At 42.4% G+C, this 20,358-nt stretch overlaps 1 protein-coding gene across 1 annotated transcript in view; it reads left to right on the top strand.

The window, feature by feature from the left end:
* CUBN (cubilin) overlaps nt 1-20,358 on the top strand; it is a 307,889-nt gene that overhangs the window by 282,020 nt on the left and 5,511 nt on the right. The window contains exons 61-64 of the mRNA XM_081299156.1: nt 4,451-4,613; nt 4,952-5,157; nt 8,308-8,449; nt 9,405-9,586. Coding sequence (XP_081155282.1) covers nt 4,451-4,613; nt 4,952-5,157; nt 8,308-8,449; nt 9,405-9,586 — 693 coding nt within the window. The remainder of the gene's footprint in view (nt 1-4,450; nt 4,614-4,951; nt 5,158-8,307; nt 8,450-9,404; nt 9,587-20,358) is intronic.

Here is a 20,358-nt window from a genome sequence, read left to right as displayed (position 1 = left end):
AAAAGAATTAATTTCCAATTTCAGAGTCTGTTGCTCTTGGGAATTTAAAGTTTTCAGAAATTAAAATCCCCAAATTTCCTTCCCATTTCTTCAACTGCACAAATTGATGACCAGGTAAACGCTAGGCCCTTAAAGTAGCTGTCGTCAGAGACTGTCCTTCACTGAATTATTTGCTCAATTCCTTCTAGATATTAAGTAGAGTCTAAAACTGTTAAAGAGTTTAAAAGGTGAGAAAACACACAGTTTTTCTCAGCATATACCCACATCCCCAAGACTTAGGTCATAATTCAAGCTCCAGTTCTAAAGCAGTTATGCCAGCAAAGGTGGGCTCCCAGAAGACAGGGCATAGCTGCATGTGATCATCCTGGTCCGGAGGGCATCATCTGTGTCCTCCTGAGTCTTGCACAGTGCACCCCTCCAGCACACTGTAGAGCCACCCTGCAAAAGTCCGTAGTGGAAAAAATGGTGTCCTTAGAGGGTCAGGGAGGAGAGGCAGAATACTTTGGCTTTGACTGCAGAGGAGTCCAGGAACCCATATTGGTTGTCCAGAGGCCAACCAATGTCTATTTCAATTCAATTAGGGGAAGTCTTATTATGGCAGAGAGTTAACAAATGCAACAACAGCATAGGGCTAGGCTTGGACATAACTCCCTTCTATCCAGCCGTGGCTTCTCCCTCTCAGTTTCCTTCACATTTACAGTTATCTATCGAAACCCTCAGTCAGACCTCCTAACTCTTAGAGGGTGAGTTCTAAACTCCTTGGCTCAAAAGGCAGAGAACTTCACGGCCTTGTCCAGGGCACTTCCTCATTTCTCCTGTTCTCTCGCCCAAGCTTCCAGTCCCATGGAACACAGGTGCCATGTATCTCATACATCATGTCTTCAGCCTCGTGTTCCAGCTGGCTGAGAGGCCCTTTCCCTTTTGTAGATCTGGAAGGTCTCTTACTGTTAAGAGCCAACTTAAATGTCTACGTGAAGTCTTTCCTGACCCTGGCAACCCCAACACACTTCCATTCTTTACCCATGTTTCCCTATATGATTTATACATGCTCTCTCTCTCTCTCTCTCTCTCTCTCTCTCTCTCTCTCTCTCTCTCTGTGTGTGTGTGTGTGTGTGTGTGTGTGTGTGTGTGAGTGCATGCACTTGTGCACACATGCATGTGTGGAGATGGGGAGAGAGAAGGAGAGAGACAGAGATATACTTAATTTATGAACCTTTCCTCTCTCTGGTTTCTCTCTGCACCTTGAAGGTAGAGAAACTGCTTTATACCTTTGAAGCTTGGTACACAGAAGACTCATGCTTGCTAATAGGATTGTGATCATAAAGACAGAAATGATCATAATGAAACCTTAACTTGTTTATGGGGAAAAAGCCTATTACTTCAAACTTGGCAAATGTACTCTTCTGCAAAATGAGGGGTTTTAGATTATAGAACTCAAATATTTAAGTAGGAGAGACAGTGCCATCTAGTGTAAAACTTATTTTACTTTTTCTTTGGAAGTGACTAACCATCTTCATTTTATATAACCCTAGCATTTTAACATAAAGTCAGTGGTCGTGGCTGTTCTGAAGTTCTGTTAGGATTTCGATATTTGGAACTCCCCAAACATAAATACTCATTTTAGAAATATAGTGAAAACTATTCAGAAGGGACAAACATTCCGTTTTTAAGCAAGGTGTTTTCAAGAATCCACTCATTCAAGTGTTGGCAGAAGGTCATGGTAGGTGGGATGGGTCTGGGTGCCAAAGACATCACAGCGAATAATCCAAAGTTCCCCCACCTGTGGGACTTAACTTTTTTTTTTTTTTTGGTTGAGAAACCAGGAAAAGCAAATAAGAAGTAAGAAATAAGATACATTTTGATTATAAGAAACAGTGAAGGATGATGTTGGGGAAGGACAACATGGGGTAGGGTTGGCCACTCTGAGGTGGTGACATTTAAGTTGAGCAAGGAGTCAAGAGCTGTAGAAAGAGCTGCCACTAATAACAGAGGCCGTGGGCAGGGTCCTCCTGGGATGAAGCACTTGCAGGAAGCAGTGATCATCTGAGAGGGGGTCCCAGATTGGGTGGGGGTTGCAGACCATGGCAAAGAGCAGGTATTCTACCAAAGGACTTAAAAACAGCATACTACAGGGACACAGCCACATCAATGTTTATAGCAGCACAATTCACAATAGCTGAACTGTGGAACCAACCTAGATGCCCTTCAATAGATGAATGGATAAAAAAAATGTGGCATTTATACACAATGGAATATTACTCAGCAATGAAAGAGAATAAAATCATGGCATTTGCAGGTAAATGGATGGAGTTAGAGAAGATAATGCTAAGTGAAGTTAGCCAATTCCAAAAAACCAAATGCCGAATGTTTTCTTTGATATAAGGAGGCTGATTCATAGTGGGATAGGGAGCAGGAGCATGGGAGGAATAGACGAACTCTAGTTAGGGCAGAGGGGTGGGAGGGGAAGGGAGGGGGCGGGAGGGGGCAGGGGGTTATTAATGATGGTGGAATGTGATGGTCATCATCATCCAAAGTACAAGCATGAAGACAGGAATTGGTGTGAATATACTATGTATACAACCAGAGAAATGAAAAATTGTGCTCTATATGTGCAATAAGAATTGTAATGCATTCTGCTGTCATATATAGATAAAAAAATAAAAATTAAAAAATATATAGATTTCAGGGAAAAAAATTCAACCAAAATGTATGTACTTAAAAGCAAGAAAAAGTAAATATTCGAAGATTTTGATTAAAAATAAAAGCAGTAGGTGTCATGAGAATCCACTGGGGCATTTCAGGGAAAGCAGGAGCACAATCTGATTTAAGTTTGCAAATGTTTGGGCAGCTTGGTAGAGCACACTGCAGATGCTCTGTGGAATTAGATCCACTAGAAGGACGTCCCGAAGGCAGAGGTTAAGGGTCTTGGTGACAGCCATGGGGATGAGGTTCTCTGAGATGTATTTTGAAGATGGAATGGAATGGATGTGGGAGATGTGAGGACACAGACAGACGGAAAAAGTGCAAGGACAGAGAGAAAGAATCAGGTATTAATGGAGTTTGGGGCTTGAGCCATTTATTGAGATAAAGAAGATCTGGGGAGAACAATTTGGAAGCGGGTGGTGCTGTGGTTTGAATGTGTCCCCCAAGTTCTGTGTTAAAACTTAATCCTCAGATTCATTTGTTGCTGGTATTTTGTGATGGGTCTAATGGGCCTTTGGGAAATAATTAGGGTTTGATGAGGTCATGAGAGTGTGGTCCCAGGATGGAACTAATGGCTTTATAAAAAGAGAAAGACCAGAGCTAGAGGCTCTCGCTCTTTCATCCTGTCACCATGCAGCAGCCCAGCCCTCACAGATGTCCCTTCATTCTGGACTTTCCAGACTTCAGAAACTGTGAGAAATGCATTTCTGTATAAATTACCCAGTCTGTGGTATTCCAATATGGGAACACAAAACAGCCTAGAACAGGTGGGTGGTGGGAGAGAGACATCCAAGCACTTCTTCACTTATTAGGTTTTTATGGAGCGCCTTTTCTGTGCCAGACATTCTCAAACTCTGGGGTCATAAGCAGTGAGCAAGACAGAGATCTGTGCTTCTGTGGAACTTGCATTCTTTTTAGAGGGGAAGATAATTAAATAAACAAGTATAGAGTTATGTAGCAGGTGATACTGGCTCTGAAGAAAGATCAGGCAGGAAAGGAGAAGGGAAATGTTCAGAGAGTTTTACATAGGGAAACCCTTCCCAGGTCTGTGACATTTGAGTAAAGATCTGGAGGAATGTTGGAAAACAAACTATATGGATACAGGGGAAGAGGAATCCAGGCATAAAGAATAGTAAATGCATCAGCCACGAAGTGTGGCTGTGCCTGGGATGGTGAACAAAACAGAGACAGTAAGAAATGAGAGCTATCAGGGTGGGAGGAGAGCAGATTCCGGGTTCTGTTAGGCCTAGAATGCCGTTGTCATGGCCTTGGCTTTGTACTGAGAGAACAGGCAGAGAACAGGAGGCAGCTCTTCAGTAGGGAGGTGACCTGGTCTGACTTCACTTTAACAGTAGCGTCTGGCTGACATTTTGAAAACAGAGGAAAGAGTGGGGAGAGCAGAAAGAGGGAGCCCCATACAGAGGCTTCAGCAATGGTCCCCGTAAGACCACAGAGTGGCTTGGACCAGAGGTAAAGGTAGCCATGGATTTGATGACTCTAGTGACACATTTTTTATTAAATCGTATATGACCTTCCCAAAGATAGGACAAATGTTAGGCATTGCACCAAGTTTGTTCTTTTTTTTTTTTCTGAAAATTGATCCCATCACAAATCTGCTCCTGAATTAAGATAGAACACCAACGCACAGATCCTTAGTCGTGACCTGTGGTGACTTCATATCCAATTTAGTATAAAATGGGCAACTTCCCTGTGAATATGGAGACCTGAGAACCTTCTTTCTTTCCAGCTCTATGATGGGGAGAGTGAAAACGACCATTTGGCCGCAACGTTCTGTGGTTCCACCATACCTGCTCCTTTTATCTCTTCTGGTAACTTCCTCACAGTTCAATTTGTCAGTGACCTGACTCTAGAAAAAGAAGGATTTAATGCTACATATACCTTCGTGGACAGTGAGTAAATTGAGATTATTTTTAAAATATAGGTTATGAAATGCATGTGTATTTATGTACTAAAAATAATGCATTCTTATTAAGTTTACACTCAGGTACTAAACTTAATGTTAATTAAACTCTTGGTTGATTACTGAACTCATGTCATTCTCTCTGTCTTTAATTTGTAGCACAAATTTGCTAATCTTTAATCAAAAATGAATATCTCAAATTTTTAATAGAAAGATTTCCTATCCCTCCTTTGGGCCAGCAGGGTAGGGAAGGCAGAATTTTAAAGACTCTGTGTGAGGAGACAAGAGTGAAATATCTCCTATGTTGTTTCTTTCCTCCCTCTTCAGTGCTTTGTGGTGGAACATACAATGCAACTTGGACCCCACAAAATACTTCGTCACCCTATGTATCAAACCAGAGAGTTCCATTGTCCACCTGTACTTGGGTCATTGAAGCCCCTCCCCACCAGCAGGTGAAGATAACTGTGTGGGCACTTCAGCTACATGCGCAAGACTGTGCACAGAACTACTTAGAGGTTCAGGACTTGCCAGAGGTAATGATTATGGACTGGATTACAGTTGCATCCAGTGACCTTGCCACTAATATTTGCAAAACACTCGAAGCAATGAAGGCATGATTCAATAAATCCTCAAAGTTACTTTTAGCATGGTGTTTTTCAGCCAGACCCAAAGTTCAGGTGAAGAGGAACACTTGAACTTGGTTCTGTAGGTCAGGTACTTTCAAACATCCAGATGCCTAAGAATTACCTGGGCATCTTGTTCAAAAGGCATACTGCCCAGGGCCCACTTCTGAGATGGATTCCTCCACATAGTACCCATGAATCTAAATTTTTTATGGACATCTCTGGTGTCCTGAACACCATGAGCCACACTTGGAGAAACTCTTCTAGTTAGTAGTGTCTGTGTTTAGGATGGTCAGAAGAAATTCACCCAGTACACAGGAAAATAAACCAAGAAGCCATTTCATGCCATGCCAGTAGCACTGTATTTGTGGTATTATGAGACAGAAAAGAGAGGGAGAGAGAGAGAGAGAGAGAGAGAGAGAGAGAGAGAAACTAACTCATTTGCTTAAAAAAAGGAAGAAAAAAAAAAAAAGCTTAGTCTTACTCTCCCATGAGCAAGATGTTGGGCTGTCTTTGCAGTTTCAAGAGTGACTGACTTGTTCATTCCAAGGGGATTGTTCAAATCCCCTTGGGCTGGCAGAAGTAAAGTCCCATCTGTCACCTTCTGAATTTTCACAGTCATCTTCACTATAAAGTCATCCTCCCTGTCTTAGTGGGGAGTCAGTTTATCTGACTGTACTGTGAAGAGGTCCAAGATGTGCAGGCAGCTGAGTAGAAACCAGATTTTCTGATTTTGTGCAAGTCTTAGACACTGAAATTAGTGCTGTGCTCCCGTGGTAGCCAAGACATGGGATCATCATTTCATTTCATTTCTGATGGTTTCTGGACCAAATTCCTATTCCCCGGTGGGAGTCTCACCAGAAGGGCTTATAGCCAAGTGAGATAAGATCCTTTGGGTATAAAAGCTCTTTGGATTCCCCCATTGTTTTATGAAGCTGAGTCAATGGGGAACAGAGAAGACCCCCCTCAACTAGGCACAAAAATAGCATGAACAGGGCACAAGGCAATTATGGAATTTGTTGGCAGCTGGACTTGCCTCCAATAAGACCGTCTCATTCCTCATGACTAAAACACTCAGGGTCACTCCAGGTGAACTGGGCTATGTGAAATAATTACACAAGAGACAGAGATACCTTTTTCTTTGGGTCCTGTGATGGCTCCTCTGACATTAGGGGTCTGTGGAAAGAGAGAGAGAGAGAGCGAGCGAGCTGAACCCTGTTTTGGGGGAGAAGCTATTCAAATGAGGCAAGGGGTCAGGTTTCAGGCAGTTGAGTATAGTTTCCTGATGTCTACTGTCAGCAGATTGACTGACAGCTAGGAAGGCCATTCCCAAAGGCAGAGCAAGAGAAGGGGACACACAAAGGGAGCTTCCATGGAACATTCTATCCCCAAAAGGGCAAAGGGGTAGGATTACAAAGGAATAGGTGAGTGTAGTTCAATCCCAGGGGTGCGCCTACTCAGAAGACTGGCCTTGCTATTGGAGTGGGGGAAAAGAGTCACAAGTCATGGCAAAATGGTACCAGACTACAGTGATCTTTCAGTTCCCCGTGGTGCATCAGGACTGGAAGGCATGTTTACTCAATGTGGCTCCCCACAATACCCAATATTAGTCGCAACTGAATAATGTCCTTCAATTGAATGAATAAGGAAAGGACAGGGAATTTCATCCTAGTAGGTAGAGAGGAAGGATTTAAAAAAAAAAGAATGGTGATGGGCTGGGAGAAATAGGAACTCCAAGCTCTCCAAGAGTAGAAAGAGAACCCTAATTGGAAGATTGTCAAAGGGTTCTATGGTGGAGGCATAAGAGAAGACGGAAGGTATGCTGTTGGCCTTGGGGTAGAAAACTACAGAGAGTGGAGATGAACATCACTGGTTAAGAAGTTCAAAGTAAGATTTGTTTAATGAACTGTCTATAAAATCACCCAAACCTCTACAAGTTCAGAAAGGAACTGGGGTGCAAAAATTACTTGTGATAAGATACCACAAATCCTTAATAAATGAAGGGAAGTAACCAGGAGGAAAGTAAATAAAAATGATGAAAAGGGTCCGAGAGTCTCTTTGGCCACATGTAGAGACTTTCTAAAGAGGACCTGAGGTGAGGACAGATGCTGCAGTGAGGAACATGAAGAAATGCTCCCCCACCCATCCCCTCCACTTTTACTCAATGAATTGTGGAGAATGGAAAAGGAATGACCTCCCCTAGGAGGCTGCTGGAAACCCAGGTTTCACTTAAGACCACAAAATGGAAAGGCCAGAGATGTAGACAGAGGGTGGTTAACAATGCAGCCAAAGTACAGAGAATACAGCAGGCAAAGCTAGGAAAGGACCAATAGCAGCAGGCGGTGGGATGGGGGTAGGCATAGAAGCCCAGATCAGTAACAGGAGTCTGCAAGCTGGGGTGGAGCATGCACCTTCAGTAGGTGCCCAAGAACTGCAGGTATTAGAAAGGTGCTTATCATTGGGAGGCTGCCAGCATCCTGACTTTGGTACAAGTTGGTTTTGTGCAAAATGGATAGGTGTTTGACTGCATTTACCCCATGCTTTTGAAAGGGAATGTGGGTTGCCCGAGTCCTATAAAAGGAACAGTGACCTCATAACAGGCACTGGCTATATTGGGGGAGTCAGTATTGCCAAAAGGTCTGCTTAGGTTTGCTGTGAGGAGCAAGGACTGGATCAGGGGAAGGCTCTCAGTCTTATGGGCCCAGGATAGTGGGAAAGACTTGAGTAGGAGACCTGCAGTGAGTCAAACATCGGGCTCTGCTCAGAACAAGGACACAGGCCTCAGCTGTGACATAACCTGGGAAGGGAGCAGTCTTGATTTCTGCAGGGAAATGTCTGTTCATGGTTGCGGCAGACACTTGGCCCCCATCTCCCATCCTTCCAGGAGAGTGGGTATTTGTCAAGTCCAAGTTAATGGTAAGTCTGGCTGCAGAGTGCTTCAGAGACTAGAGCTGGGTTCCATGGTTGAATATGTAAGCCATGATTTTGCAGTAGAGTTTCTGGTACAGCTGTTCTCTCCTGGAACTGAATCTAACACAATGTGGCTTCCATTCATTTCAGGGTGATGGAAGAGTCCATTTCTGTGGCAGAAATCTTACAGCTCTGCCCGAGTTTTATTCCTCCACAAGCACTGCCATGGTGGTTTTCAAATCTGAAGTTCTAAACAGCAACTCTAGAGTGAGCTTCACCTATCAGATTGCAGGTGAGTTCTGGAGCTTCCATCTTTTCTAAGGAAATATGGCCATGGGCACAATGACCACTAGAATTTAAGGTAACCCAAGCCCACAGGAGGTAAGACTCTTAACTAGAATCCAGGCCCAATTTAGCAAATTACTAAAGCTAGTTCCTGGTAACATAAGAGGAATACAACACTAATTGAAAGATAGTACAATAGAGTAATTGAAAAATAGACCAGTTATTGTATTAATTATCCACTGACAGCATACAGGAGTCACCACATATTTTCACAAAAGCTTTATCCACATGAAATCCCCTGTCATACAATTCACCTATTCAAAGTTTACAGTCCAGTGAGTTTTAGTAGGTTCACAAAGTAGGGCATTGCTGTATCTTAGGAAGTGATTTTATAAAAACTTGAAAAGGAGTACCCGTTACTATTAATGAGAAGCTTATTTTCAGAGACCACTTTATTATTTTGAACCTGATTAAAAGCTGCCTTTGAATCAAACAAACAATAAAAATGGGTATTATTTTTTTACTAAAAGGAACAATGATTTACTGTTCTAGCATAACAATTCAGTTATCAAGGGATTTAAAGGGAAATCCTCATGGAAATCTCTGCCTGGGAGGTAGAACCTTTGAGTCTAAAAAAGGGTCCAAGTGACAGCCACCAATACCTCACTGTGATCATAAAAGCTCAAAGGATACTAGGATGCCCTTTAAAGAAAGCCTTCATATTTTATACCCACAATGGGGTGTTTGTGTTAAGGAGCCCCTATACACATCTGTGGGATGCGTGGTTCATGTCACCTCTCAGGTCTCAATTATCTCAAAGATAAATGAAGAGACTGGATTAGTTTCCCCTAAAATTTGTTCAGATTTAATGGTCTTTTAAAAATATTTCTGTCAAGTTGAAAGAACACTAAGTATTTGGGGGCATGCATTTTTTTTTCTGAGATTTTTTTTTTCTCTCTAAGACTGCAACAGACAATACAACAGAACATTTGGCAATCTGAAGAGTCCTGGATGGCCTGATAATTATAATGATAACCTGGATTGCACTATAATTCTCACAGCCCCGCCGAACCATGCCATTACCCTCTTTTTTCATTCTTTTGATATCGAGGACTCAAGCAACTGTGCACATGATTTCTTGGAGGTAACATGCATTGGGGTGTCATTTGAACGATTATTTAAAAAGATGATGGATCTCTTAGAATTTTCCACTTTTTTTTTCTAGTGCTGCTAATATGCCCCTTGTTCATTTCACTAATTATTCATGTATCTTTCAGTTCATAAACATTTACTGAGCACCTTCTATTCCTGGCACTGGACTTACAACAAGAAGGAAAACATGAACCCTTCAGAGTCATGATCTGAAGGGAAAGACAGGTGGTGTTTTAAGACAAAAGACCTGGTGAGAACAACATAGAGGAGGGAAAGTTTATTTGGGGCTCATGGTTTCAGAAGTTTAAAGTCCACAGATGGCTGACTCCATAGCTCTGGACTCAAGGTAACACAGAACATCATGGTAGAAGGGTATGGAGGAGGAAAGCAGCTCAGGACATGGCAATCAGGAAGCAGAGAAAGAGAGAGCTCTGTTCACCGGGGACAAAATACAAACTCTAAGGCATGGCCCCAGTGACCTTCCTTCTCCAGCCACACCTTAACTGCCTACATTTACCACCCAGTATTAGTGGATTAATGCACTGATTAGGTCAAGGCTCTCATAACCCAATCATTTCACCTCTAAACTTTCTTACATTGTCTTGCATATGAGCTTCTGGGGGACCCACATATCTAAACCAAAACAGATGCTAAGAATCAATTACAACACCATGAAAAGACTAAGTCCATCACAGTAAAGGCATCTAACTCTGGAGACAGAATAGGTCTCTTTTTTTTATTATTAGAGGTTCAAAACATTACAAAGCTCTTGACATATCATATTTCATACATTTGATTCAAGCAGATTATGAACTTCCATTTTTACCCTATATACATATTGCAGATTCACATCGGTTACAATAAGGAGGTTACATGTGAATTCCAACTGAAGGACAAGAGGGAGGTTCAAAAAGGTAGTGAAGTGATCTTAGCGGTGGAGGATAGCAATGGCTTCAGAAGGGCCATCTGAAAATAAAAATGGAATGAATAATAACACTAAATAGTTTCCTAATTTCCCTGATGACTACAGTATGTTTGGGGTGTCTGCACTATTCCTTGAATGAGTGTTCTATAGGTGCAGGAAATGTGCTTCTTCTTCCTCTGCTACCACCACCAGAGAGAGCTAATTTGGTTGGAGGGGTCTTTGCAGTGTGCTTCTCTTCCATCCTGCATCCAAGCACATTGAGAGAGAGCAGAGCTGTGCTTGTCATGTGGCTGCCCCTCTGGGACTGTCCAGTGCCACTAGAATGGCTCCTGTGAGTCTAGTCTGCTCTACCTCACCTGCATTGCTTATGTGCAAATTGATATCATCACATCATTGTTCAGGGATTTTTTTCTAGGGAGATTTTCCAAATGAGCTTGGCATCCCTGTTCAGCCAATTTTGAATCTAAACCTCAGCTGAGGCTGTCTAAATCGGCCTTGTTGCACATACACAAGAAGCTTCAGAAAGACTTGAACATGTCTATTTGCCCTCCCTTCTACCTGACATGGAGTTTTATTTTTATTTCTTTGTCTAATGCTTTTTTTCCCCCTTTGTTCTGGGAATTGAACCCAGGGGTGCTTTTATCACTGAGCAACAATCTCAGCCTACTTTTTTATTTTTTTGTATTTTATTTTGAGACAGGGTCTTGCTAAGTTGCTTAGGGCCTTGCCAAGTTGCTGAGGCTGGTCTTGAACTTATGATCCTCTTGCCTCAGCCTCCCAAGTTGCTGGGACTACAAGCATGTGCCACAGTGCCCAGCTCTTTCTATTGTCTCTTTTAAATCAGGACTTTTAAAAAATAATAATTATTATTTTGGGTGTACTTATGTAGTGTGATATGTAGTGGGGTGGATTGTGATAATTTGATATGTGTATATAATATGTATATAATGTGTAATGATCAGATTAGGGTAGTTAGCATTTCCATCTTTGAAACAGTCCAAAATGATTTGACCTATACAAGATATGCAAGTTAAACAGGGTATGCAGCTTCTTTTGCAGTCTTTTTCTTTTCTGCTGGCTTCTGTTTCCAGCTATTTCTTGGTAACTATGGCCTTTTCTCCCTACCAAAGGCTGCTTCTGCTTTCTAGTACCAACAGCCTGCTCCCCTTCCTCTCATCCACCTCCATTCTCAGCTGTCTTGGCCTCTGGTGCTGTTGCTGATTCTTCCAGCCAGTCTGCAATGCCTGGCTTGGTACAAAGTTGGTGTCCCAGCTGCAGTCAGCTTCAACATGACTCCTGGTGAGGCTCTCCCTTCTGGAACTTATAGAAATGTCTTGCTAATCAGTATTCTTAACCCACAGTACAATGAATTTCCAGAAGCAGCTCAGGCCTTTCTCATGAGGAATATTTGCTGTGACCAGAAATAGGGAGAAGGCAGATGTAACAGGGAAGAAATGGAGAAATACATTATTGTTGGTGCCAGTCAGGATATTAAACTCAGACCGGTACACCTTAGTCACCAGGGAAATCCAAATATTTATATGAAGTATAAAGCGGAAACCAGGGGAGGAGTGGGATAAGAAGAAAGGCTCAAATAGTCCTGTCAGGTCAGAGTCACTGTGCAACTCTTCTTAATTCTCCTCAAATCTGAGTGGACTGAAAATTTAGCCTTTGGAGAGGGAAGATGGCGGCGAAGGGAGTGCATCACCCCCGTGTGCCACGACACTGTGCGGGAGAATGACGAGTTAAAACAGCTGAAGGCTGTCTTGTTGGGAATTTCCAGCGAAATTGAGGTGCTCCAGAATCTAGTGGAGGGATTTTCATTGCGTGAGGATCGGTGTCAGGGGCTCGGTCGCGGGCGATTTCTCCGCATGGAGGGTCGCACTGTTCGGCGGATTGCCCCGCGGCCGGAGTCTGCGGCGCGCGCTGGGAAGCAGAGAGGTGGCGGCGAGGAGGTGCAGCGCTGCGGATTCTGTGGGCTTCTGCCAGCGGTGGAATGGCTGCGCTCAGTGCTTAGTTCTGGGTTTGAGACGGAGGAGGGAAGCAGTCCAGTTCGGTTCTCCACACCGGTCAGTCCACGGAGGAGGCCAGCGGCCGCCATCTTGGAGAGCTGACGTAATCATCCCTGTTTTCCACTGATCTCAGCTCATTCAGCTACGGAACAGGTGATTTCAGGCTGTTATTTGCCTGCGTCTCACAGACAGATAGCTCAGGCTCAGGGCTAGAGAACCCGTGGAGACGGCTTCTTGGAGCTCGCCCCTAGCAGAGCGTGCTCTGATCTCTGAGCAGCCGGGTTCTGGTTCCCGGAGCTGCTTTGGTCCAGGGCTGGGGAATCCACGGAGACTGCTTCTTGGAGCCTGCTCCTAGCGGACCGTGCACTGAGCTCTGAGCAGCCGGGTTCTGGCTCCCGGAACTCTTTTGGCCCAGGGCTGGGGGAACCTGCAGAGTCTGCTTCCTGGAGCCCACTCCCAGCAGAGCGTGCACCGAGCTCGGAGCGGGCAGGTTCTGGCTCCCAGAGCTGCTTTGGCCCTGGGCTGGGGATCGCGCGGAAACTGCTTCTCGGTCCGGGTCCTGCTGGGTGCTGTGGGGGCCAGAGGGGCAGAGTGGAACTGCCGCCTGCGCCCAGAACAGGCCATGCGACCCGCCGGCGTGGTATCACGTCACCCCAACTGCAGCTGGGGCCGAAGAGAGCAGCCGCCCATGCCTGGATCAGGTCCAGCGACCCGATGGCGTGGTAGTCAAGTCACCCCATTTGGAGTAGGGGCCGAGCAGAGCCGCCGCCCGAGCCGGCAAGGTAGGCAGACCTGCGACCCACCGGCGGGACAGGCCTGGTGGCCTGCCAGCGTGGTGGACACATCGCACTGATTGGAGTGGGGGCTGAGCGGGGCCACTGCCTGTGCCCGGAAAAGGCCCAGCGACCCACCGGCGTGGCAGTCAAGTCACCCCATTTGGAGTGGGGGCCAAGCAGAGCCGCCGCCCGAGGTCGCAAGGTAGGCAGACCAGCGGCCCACAGTCGGAACGGGCCCAGCGGCCGGCCGGCAAGACAGACACGTCACACTGGTCGGAGTGGAGGTGGAGCAGAGCCGCCGCCCATGTCCAGAAAAGGCCCAGCGACCCCCCGAAGTGGCAGTCAGGTAGCCCCATTTGGAGTGGGGGCTGAGCAGAGCTGCTGCCCGAGCCCGCAAGGTAGGAAGACCTGCGACCCACTGGCAGAACAGGCCCAGAGGCCTTCCAGCGTGGTAGACACGTCACACCAATTGGAATAGGGGCCAAGCAGAGCTGCCGCCCACATCCGGATCAGGCCCAACGACCCATGGGCGTGGTAGTCACGTCACCACAATTGGTGTGGGGCCAGAGCAGAGCCGCCACCCGCTCCCGCAGGGTGGGCAGACCTGCGACCGACTGGCAGAGCAGGCCTAGCAGCCCGCCATGTAGTAAACAGATCACCCCAATTGGAGGAGGAGCACAGCCACTACCCGCTCTGCAAGGGAGATTTTTCAACTATACAAGACCAATATAAATAAATAGGGGGAAATTTTCAAAAACACAACAGTTTTACCAAGCAGAAAGAAACGCGAGCAGTATGAAAAGACAAGGCAAGAAAGGACCACAAGCAATGCAGGTCAACTCAACTTTAGAAGAGGTAATAGCTGCAACAGATGGAATGTCAGATAAAGAATTCAGGATATACATGCTTCAGATGATCTGGAGTCTCAAGGAAGACATGAGACAGCAAAATCAAACAATGAAAGATCACTTTGACAAGGAATTACATAAATAAATCCAAGAAGCAAAGGATCAATTATACAGGAAGATAGAGGTAATAAAAAACAAACAAATAGAAATCCTAGAAATGCAGGAAGCAATAAACCAACTTAAAAACTCAATTGAGAATACTACCAGCAGAGTAGAACACTTAGAAGATAGAACATCAGACAATGAAGACAAAGTATTTCAACTTGAAAAGAACATAGACAGCTCAGCAAGACAGTTAAGAAACCATGAGCAGAACATCCAAGAGATATGGGATAACATAAAGAGACCAAACTTAAGAGTCATTGGGATACAGGAAGGCATGGAGGTCCATACCAAAGGAATAAACAATCTATTCGATGAAATAATACGAGAAAACTTCCCAGACTTGAAGAATGAGACAGAATCCCAAATCCTAGAAGCCTACAGGACACCGAATGTGCAAAAATCATAAGAGATCCACACCTAGACACATTATAATGAAGATGCTCAACATACAGAAGAAGGAGAGAATTTTAAAAGCTACAAGAGAAAGGAAGCAGATTACATTTAGGGGTAAACCAATCAGGATAACAGCGGATCTTTCAACACAGACTCTGAAAGCTAGAAGATCCTGGAATAACATATTTCAAACACTGAAAGAAAATGGGTTCCAGCCAAGAATCGTGTATCCGGTGAAATTAAGCTTCAGGATAGAAGATGAAATTAAAACCTTCCACGATAAACAAAAGTTAAAAGAATTTGCAGCTAGAAAACCATCTCTTCAAAAAATCCTTGGCAAAACATTACAGGAAGAGGAAATGGAAAATAACAATGAAAACCAACAGTGGGAGGTAGGACAATAAAGGGGGGAAAATAATCAAAGAAGAAAACAAATCAGGTTTAGTAACATTAATAAACAAATATGGCTGGAAGAACAAACCATATTTCAATAATAACCCTAAATGTTAATGGCTTAAACTCACCAATTAAGAGACACAGGCTAGTTGAATAGATCACAAAACAAGACCCAACAATATGCTGCCTACAGGAGACGCATTTGATAGGAAAAGATATACATAGACTGAAGGTGAAAGGTTGGAAAAAATCATATCACTCATGGACTGTGGAAACAAGCAGGAGTGTCCATACTCATATCAAATAAAATAGATTTCAAGCCAAAGTTAATCAAAAGGGATAAAGAGGGACACTACATACTGCTCAAGGGAACCATACACCAACAAGACATAACAATCATAAATATATATGCCCCAAACAATGGAGCAGCTATGTTCATCAAGCAAACTCTTCTCAAGTTCAAGAGACTAATAGACCACCATACAATAATCATGGGAGACTTCAACACACCTCTCTCACCACTGGACAGATCTTCCAAATAAAAGTTGAATAAGGAAACTATAGAACTCAATAACACAATTAACAACCTAGACTTAATTGACATATATAGAATATACCATCCAACATCAAGTAGTTACACTTTTTTCTCAGCAGCACATGGATCCTTCTCAAAAATAGATTATATATTATGTCACAGGGCAACTCTTAGACAATATAAAGGAGTAGAGATAATACCATGCATCTTATCTGATCATAATGGAATGAAACTGAAAATGAACGATAAAAGAAGGAAGGAAAAATCATGCATCACTTGGAGAATGAACAATAGGTTACTGAATGATCAATGGGTTTTAGAAGACATCAAGGAGGAAATTAAAAAATTCTTAGAGTTAAATGAAAACTCAGACACAACATATCGGAATCTATGGGACACATTGAAAGCAGTTCTAAGAGGAAAATTCATTGCTTGGAGTCCATTCCTTAAAAAAAGAAAAAACCAACAAATAAATTATCTCATACTTCATCTCAAAATCCTAGAAAAAGAAGAGCAAAACAACAGCAAAAGAAGTAGAAGGCAAGAAATAATTAAAATCAGTGCTGAAATTATTGAAATCGAAACAAAAGAAACAATTGAAAAAATTGACAAAACCAAAAGTTGGTTCTTTGAAAAAATAAATAAAATAGACAGACCCTTAGCCATGCTAATGAAGAGAAGAAGAGAGATAACTCAAATTACTAGCATATGGGATGAAAAAGGCAATATCACAGCAGACACTTCAGAAATACAGAAGATAATCAGAAATTATTTTGAATCCTTATACTCCAATAAAATAGAAGATAGTGAAGGCATCGATAAATTTCTTAAGTCATATGATCTGCCCAGATTGAGTCAGGAGGATATAGACAACCTAAACAGACCAATAACAATTGAGGAACTAGAAGAAACCATCAATAGACTACCAACTAAGAAAAGCCCAGGACCGGATGGGTATACAGCAGAGTTTTACAAAACCTTTAAAGAGGAACTAACACCAATACTTTTCAAGCTATTTCAGGAAACAGAAAAAGAGGGAGAACTTCCAAATTCATTCTATGAGGCCAACATCACCCTGATGCCTAAACCAGACAAAGACACTTCAAAGAAAGAAAACTACAGACCAATATCTCTAATGAACCTAGATGCAAAAATCCTCAATAAAATTCTGGCGAATCGGATTCAAAAACATATCAAAAAAATTGTACACCATGATCAAGTAGGATTCATCCCTGGGATGCAAGGCTGGTTCAATATACGGAAATCAATAAATGTTATTCACCACATCAATAGACTTAAAAATAAGAACCATATGATCATCTCAATAGATGCAGAAAAAGCATTCGACAAAGTACAGCATCCCTTTATGTTCAAAACTCTAGAAAAATTAGGGATAACAGGATCATACCTCAACATAGTAAAAGCAATCTATGTTAAGCCACAGGCTAGCATCATTCTGAATGGAGAAAAATTGAAGGCATTCCCTCTAAAATCTGGAACAAGACAGGGATGCCCTCTCTCACCACTTCTGTTCAACATAGTTCTTGAAACACTGGCCAGAGCAATTAGACAGACGAAAGAAATTAAAGGCATAAAAATGGGAAAAGAAGAACTTAAATTATCACTATTTGCAGATGACATGATTCTATACCTAACAGACCCAAAAGGGTCTACAAAGACACTATTAGAGCTAATAAATGAATTCAGCAAAGTGGCAGGATATAAAATCAACACGCATAAATCAAAGGCATTCCTGTATATCAGCGACAAATCCTCTGAAATGGAAATGAGGACAACTACTCCATTCACAATATCCTCAAAAAAAAAAAAAATACTTGGGAATCAACCTAACAAAAGAGGTGAAAGACTTATACAATGAAAACTACAGAACCCTAAAGAGAGATATGGAAGAAGATCTTAGAAGATGGAAAAATATACCCTGTTCATGGATAGGCAGAACTAACATCATCAAAATGGCGATATTACCAAAAGTTCTCTATAATTCAATGCAATGCCAATCAAAATCCCAACAGCATTTCTTGTAGAAATAGATAAAGCAATCATGAAATTCATATGGAATAATAAAAGACCCAGAATAGCAAAAACAATGCTAAGCAGGAAGTGTGAATCAGGCGGTATAGCGATACCAGACTTCAAACTATACTACAGAGCAATAGTAACAAAAACAGCATGGTACTGGTACCAAAACAGGCAGGTGGACCAATGGTATAGAATAGAGAACACAGAAACCAATCCACAAAACTACAACTATCTTATATTTGATAAAGGGGCTAAAAGCATGCAATGGAGGAAGGATAGCATCTTCAACAAATGGTGCTGGGAAAACTGGAAATCTATTTGCATCAAAATGAAACTGAATCCCTTTCTCTCACCATGCATAAAAGTTAACTCAAAATGGATCAAGGAGCTTGATATCAAATCAGAGACACAGCGTCTGATAGAAGAAAAAGTAGGCTATGATCTACATACTGTGGGGTCGGTCTCCAAATTCCTCAATAGGACACCCATAGCGCAAGAGTTAATAACTAGAATCAACAAATGGGACTTACTCAAACTAAAAAGTTTTTTCTCAGCAAAAGAAACAATAATAGAGGTAAATAGGGAGCCTACATCCTGGGAACAAATCTTTACTCCTCACACTTCAGATAGAGCCCTAATATCCAGAATATACAAAGAACTCAAAAAATTAGACAATAATATAACAAATAACCCAATCAACAAATGGGCCAAGGACCTGAACAGATACTTCTCAGAGGAGGGCATACAATCAATCAACAAGTACATGAAAAAATGCTCACCATCGCTAGCAGTCAGAGAAATGCAAATCAAAACCACCCTAAGATACCATCTCACTCCAGTAAGATTGGCAGCCATTACGAAGTCAAACAACAACAAGTGCTGGCAAGGATGTGGGGGAAAGGGTACACTTGTTCATTGTTGGTGGGACTGCAAATTGGTGCAGCCAATTTGGAAAGCAGTATGGAGATTTCTTGGAAAGCTGGGAATGGAACCACCATTTGACCCAGCTATTCCCCTTCTCGGTCTATTCCCTAAAGACCTAATAAGAGCATGCTACAGGGACACTGCTACATCGATGTTCATAGCAGCACAATTCATGATAGCAAGATTGTGGAACCAACCTAGATGCCCTTCAATAGACGAATGGATAAAAAAAATGTGGCATTTATACACAATGGAGTATTACTCTGCATTAAAAAATGACAAAATCATAGAATTTGGAGGGAAATGGATGGCATTAGAGCAGATTATGCTAAGTGAAGCTAGCCAATCCCTAAAAAACAAATGCCAAATGTCTGCTTTGATATAAGGGGAGTAACTAAGGACAGAGTAGGGACGAAGAGCATGAGAAGAAGATTAACATTAAACAGGTATGAGAGGTGGGAGGGAAAGGGAGAGAGAAGGGAATTTGTATGGAAATGGAAGGTGATCCTCAGGGTTATACAAAATTACATACAAGAGGAAGTGGAGGGTAAGGGAAGAATAATACAAGTGGAAGAAATGATTTACAGTAGAGGGGGTAGAGAGAGAAGAGGGGAGGGGAGGGGAGGGGGGATAGTAGAGGATAGGAAAGGCAGCAGAATACAACAGACACTAGAATGGCAATGTGTAGATCAATGGAAGTGTAAATGATGTGATTCAGCAATCTGTATACGGGGTAAAAATGGGAGTTCATAACCCACTTGAATCAAACTGTGAAATATGATATATCAAGAACTATGTAATGTTTTGAACGACCAACAACAAAAAAATAATGATAAGTTATTGATTTAAGAGGATGAAAGTTACCTCTGTAATCCAGATTTTTCTTAATATAGATTGAATTCTAGCATTCTATCAAAAAAAAGGAAAAAGCAGCTTTACATGTATGAAGACATGAATTGGTGTGAGCATATTTTATAAACAAACAGAGATATGAAAAATTGTGTTCTATTTGTGTAATAAGAATTGTGATGCATTCTGCTGTCGTGTATTTAAAAAATAAAAGGAATTAAAAAAAAGAATTATTTGATGGCATCTTCTCAAGGAGAGAAAAGATGTCATAACATTAAATGTTATAGAAACAATATAAAGACAGTTATAAAATAGAAACATAATAGAGATTTAATTGAGTACTTAATGGATGGTATACTTTAAAAAAAAACTTGTAAAATAAATAAAATTGCAATTTCTGCTGATGCTTAAAAAAAAAAGAAAAAAGAAAATTTAGCCTTTGCCATTTGCCTGCTGGATGCTGGGAAGTAAAGGTTTGCTTTCCAACATTGGAGGGTGAGAACTGCGCCCCCGCATGGTTCTTTCTGTTCCACAGAATGGATCTGAAATTTATTATCCAATAAACAAAGAGAGGACATCAGCCTGTAAAATGTAGCCAAGTCTGGTTTTCAGAGGGAAGACCATGGGCATGGCCTCTTGGAGCCCCACAGGAAGTCTTTGCATTCCACTCACAGGAACCCTAGCGGGAACTGCAAACTCTTTCTGAGGACTCCAATTGTGTCACTGCCGGCAGAAACCGGTCTCTAGAATCTTCAGTGTCCTCACCCCTCCTTTCAGGGTCCTCTAAGGCCCCGGAGATGCCTTCTAATATTAGTTCATCTCATTCCTCTATGAAGAGAAAAGTCACTATGACAAGTTTTTAGCAGTTTCAATGGGAATTAATGTCTCACTTTTCCTTACA

This window comes from Spermophilus citellus (genome assembly GCF_964194105.1).
Source record: "Spermophilus citellus genome assembly, chromosome: 6".
NCBI classification, from domain to species: Eukaryota; Metazoa; Chordata; class Mammalia; order Rodentia; family Sciuridae; genus Spermophilus; species Spermophilus citellus.
Note: the sequence above shows the minus strand (reverse complement) of the source record. Positions and strands in the feature narration are given on the sequence as shown.